The 4,805-nt window shown below is 35.4% G+C and overlaps 1 protein-coding gene across 1 annotated transcript; it reads right to left on the bottom strand.

The window, feature by feature from the left end:
* Positions 1–841: 841 nt before the first annotated feature.
* On the bottom strand, positions 842–3,154 carry LOC109207773 (bidirectional sugar transporter NEC1-like). The gene is made up of 6 exons (XM_019370759.1): positions 3,058–3,154; positions 2,927–2,963; positions 2,620–2,830; positions 2,097–2,255; positions 1,862–1,981; positions 842–1,455 (listed from the first exon to the last, which is right to left on the bottom strand). The coding sequence occupies exons 1-6, from the start codon at positions 3,104–3,106 to the stop codon at positions 1,213–1,215; spliced, it is 819 nt and encodes a 272-aa protein (XP_019226304.1). The 5' UTR covers positions 3,107–3,154; the 3' UTR covers positions 842–1,212.
* Positions 3,155–4,805: the final 1,651 nt, after the last annotated feature.

The following is a 4,805-nucleotide window of genomic DNA, read 5'->3' on the forward strand; positions in this document are numbered from 1 at the left end:
TTTTATTATGTAGGTGTCATGTCATAGCCTCGTCACTACCTCGTCGAAGTTAGGCTCGACACTTACGGAGTATATTGGATCGGTTGCACTCGTACTACACTTCTGCACTTCTTGTGCAGATACTGGTATTGGTCCCAGCGGTGCTTGAGGTGCGTCGGCTCGGATCATTTTCATATGGAGACTCAAGGTAGATCTGCTGGCGTTCGCAGACCTTGAAGTCCCCTTCCATTCCAACTTTTACTGTTTAGCTCTTTCGAACAGTTGTATTTATTTCATACTATGTTTGTAGACTTCTAATTTCTCGTGTACTCTGATTCAGAAATTCTGCGAGTAGATATTATCACGTGGTTTATATTAGCACTGTGTTAGATTTGGCATTTATTTCTCGTTGAATATCAATTTCTTGTTTTTAACTATTAAAATTGGTTGGATGTTAGGCGCTATCACAACTTCGAGGTTGGGATATTAGGTCATGACACCACCAAGCTATCAAAAGCAAACAGTTGGTTAGGAGGACTTGTATAGCTGCACATTATGAGAAAAAAGAAATTGGGAATACATAAGTAATTGCCCCTTAAGTTGTCCTAAACATTATTTATACACACTGACATGTATAGTTGTCATTTTCTCATTGGGTGTTACGGCTGATTACACTTAGTTGTGTTTAGTCTAATTCTAACAGTTTTTTATTTCTACTTTTTATATTTTTATTCCTAATTTTGGCCGTTGATACCCAGCTAATCCCTCATTCCCTTGTGCTCTTCTTCCTCTGATTCTCATTCGATTAATCGAACATTTACAACCTTAACCATGCAAATTAAAAGATTGTATTAAGCTGCCATAAGGGAAATACTTAATTCTTTATTTTTATTTAAATCAGATATAGTGTGGTACATGATTAATAAATAGGTTGATCCCCACCCATACATTAACTTTTAAAAGAGTGATACATTCACAAGGGCATGTATTCAAGATGAGGAGCGGTCAAGACAATAACAACCCAATATAATTCCACAATAGTGGATTCTGGGGAAGGTAGTGTGTACGCAGATCTTACCCCTATCCTGGGATAGAGAGGTTGTTTCCGATAAAGGAACGGACAAGACCACTTTATAATTTAGACAGAAACATAAAATAACGTTTTTTTTAGTACTAGTATATTTCAATAATATTGTAAATATATTAGTCGGACTAATTTTAATTCGCGCCGCTTTACTTCAAAGTCAAAACGCTCGTCATATCCCTATTGTGTTCTTGGTTACTTTGATGCCCATTCTCCAAAGAAGGCTTCTCCATTGAGCTCACTATTTTGTTTTCAAAATTACCATCTGTCTTGATATTAATGTCAATTCCTTCAAGCTCCCATTCTCCATTATACTTTCTCCTCGCATATTTGTAGACAATATATAGTATCATTTGAACAATTCCAAGCAGAAATCCCAGCACGTTTGGAAGCTGCACCAATATCCCGAATTAATATATAGGAACAGAAATTATAATAAAATTATACTCCCTCTGTTTCAAAAAGATCGAGACTATTTTTTTATTAGTCCGTTTCAAAAAGATTGAAACACTTTTCAATATTTCCTTAACAAGAAGCATTTATAGTCACACAAGTGATATGATAGGTTTCAAACCATAACTTTCAAAAAAAATTCAGGCACGCAAATATTATGGCTTATTTAAGACCTCATATATCTCAAAAAATTTCTCTTCTTTATTAAAATTTGTGCCAAGTCAAATTAAGATAATCTTTTTGAAACGGAGGGAGTAGGTGAATACAACATCAGTATAAATAACTTAAAATCCAAAAGAAAAAAAAATATGGAGAAAGAAGAATATGATCTTATTGTTCACTCACAGCAATGTAATAGTCCTTTTTGAAATATCCATAGAAGAACCACATCGTGGCACAGAGAGTGAGGAATAATGATAAAGTAAAGGGCATGAACTCTACGCTCTTCGTTTTTATTACTTGCCTCTGCAACACAAATATTGAGAATCAAAAAGTAATTAATTCTTCAATAGAGGAGAAAAACAAACAAATATATATGATATATTAATAGTCCAATTTGAGAATGAAATTTATACTATACCATTATGCTTAAAGGAGCGGCAAAAACAGCAATATTGACAATAGCACAAATCCATCCAACTATTTCTACTCTTTTGGTGCCTTTTGCAAATAAATAAGAAAATAGCATCACAATTCCTAACGCTCCCACGTCCAAGAGCATCAGCCACACTGTTGTCATCTGTAAATTCGAGTTTTAAAAGGAAGTAAATATTAAACATGCTTCTTCTTCTTCTTACAATACTATTATAGTGTATATAAGTTACTCCCTCTGTTTCAAATTATGCGTCTTACTTTCTTTTTTAATCCGTTAAAAGAAGAATGTCTCTTTCTATATTTAATAACTTTTTAATTCTAACTCTTTAAATTTACCTTTAATTACACTCCAAATATTCAAAACCACAAGATTTAACGGGTATTTTTGGAATGTTATAAACACCACAAGATTCAAAGTCTTCTTTCACATTCTTAAAATACTTGCTCAGCCAAACTAAGATACATAAAATGAAATTGGATGGAGCAAGATGGGAGAGATGAGTTTATACCTTGGACTTTTTGGAAGCATAAAAGAGAAACAAGAATATGTAAGTTAATTCAATAACACATCCAAAGGCATTAATGGTGACGATGAGGAAGGCATTTTTTGTGAGATAAGCATAGTATAGTAATAGTCCTGCACTGAATAATGCAACGACATATGGTATCGCTTGAAACCCTTCTGATGATCCTTTTTTGTATATTTTGTAAAAAGTTGGACTGAAAAACAAAACGAAAAAAAAAAGAGCAATGTAAATATCCAGAAAATTCTTCAAAAAAAAAAAGAGAGAGAGAGATGAAGAAGAGTTGCCTTACACTGGTGCTAAGAACACCATAAATGAAACAATATTACCTGTAGAAAAATAGAAACCATAAGCAATAAAGTTTAATTAGAGATTAAAGTTTAAAATGGTAGTGACTAAACTAATTAAGGTGCATTAACGTACCTAAAAGGCCAAAAAGAAAAGCCAATTCTTGAACACTTAACAGTGTCATTGTTACTATAATTTAGTGAAGCTCTTAGGTGGATAAAAAATTTAAAAGAGACTTGGAAAAAATATGCCCATATGCGATGCTATTTATAGCGAAAAAAACTGCAACGGGAAAAACAAAGAACAAGAATTCGGCAAATTAAGTGTTGTCATGAATGTTTGGCGAGAACGTAGTGTATACATTCAGGTTTCTAATTGGCTTAAGAGATTTGCAATGACATGCATATACATCCAAACTGTACGGGGTTGGACGTGTTCAGCTCATATATAGCTTTTGAGGAGATTCGGTTTTTAATTATTTATTCAATTTTTATTTTAATTACTCCATATATTAGGGAAGGAATCAATGCTTAACCCCGCTGCCACAAGGAGGCTTTACTTTATAAATAAATTTTCCCTATTAAGAGATAAATGCAGGTTCTTGTATCAAAAGGGTGTGGTATCAACGACTAATAATAATAATAATTATTATTTTTGTTATTATTATTATTATTATTATTGTTATGTTAACCTGTCACGACCCGGATTTTCCACCATCAGAGTCGTGATGACGCCTACTCGTGGTAGCTAGGCAAGCCAACTTAATTACCTTTCCATCACTAGCAATTATCTTTAACAGTTTATAACATCAATATAGAACATAAAGTCTAATAAGAACAATAGCGGAAGTCTGTCTTAAAATGATGAATTTAAAACGCGGAATAGTCAAAAACAACCTCTACCCAAGATTTGGTGTCACATTACTCACGAACCACTAAGGATAAACTAAATACAAAGGTCTGAAAGAAATATAACAGTTGTCTGTCTCGAAACAAGGAGGCAACAGTCTAAAAGAAAACAATGAGAAGAGACGCCGGGCCTGCGGACGCCTGCAAGGCTACCTCAGTCTCGTGAATATGAATCGCCTGCTTCCGAACTACTGCTGCTGCTGTTCCTCAAAACCTGGACCTGTGCAAAAATGCACAGAAGTGTAGCATCAGCACAACCGACCCCATGTGCTGGTAAGTGTCTAGCCTAACCCCGGCGAAATAGTGACGAGGCTAGACTGGACATCACATAAACCTGTGCAGTTACAAATATACAGCAGAAAACGAATACCAAGTAATTAACAACATGGGAGGGGAGACATGCTAAGGGGAGATACAGTATTAACAGCAATCAAGAGTAACAACTAAAACAACTTAGGTTCACAATGAACAAGGAATCAATACTCAAATACAAACACATAGCCTTAATAACTGTTCGGCGTGCAACCCGACCCATATCATTTACCATGTATCATTGTTGCGGCGCGCAACCCGATCCTCACCTTTTACTGTTGCGGCGTGCAACCCGATCCTCAATATCATTGTTGCGGCGCGCAACCCGATCCTCAATATCATTGTTGCGGCGCGCAACCCGATCCTCAATATCATTGTTGCGGCGCGCAACCCGATCCTCAATATCATTTAACAGTCCGACTCCCCAAACAACAGTCACAATAAAGGGGCATTAAAATAAGCAAATATTTGACAAACATCCCGGCAAGGGAAAGAATCCAACAGGTTCAACCAAACGTCCCGGCAAGGGAATAATCAACAACACTTTCTCTTTCTTACTTTCCTTATCTTATAATTCACTTTACTATTTTGAGCCAACGCTCCAAAGAATCAAGTCATTTCGTATACTTTCAATATTCGTATCACAATTCGAGCCAATGCTCC

The sequence above is a fragment of the Nicotiana attenuata genome, unplaced genomic scaffold, assembly GCF_001879085.1.
Source record: "Nicotiana attenuata strain UT unplaced genomic scaffold, NIATTr2, whole genome shotgun sequence".
NCBI lineage: Eukaryota > Viridiplantae > Streptophyta > Magnoliopsida > Solanales > Solanaceae > Nicotiana > Nicotiana attenuata.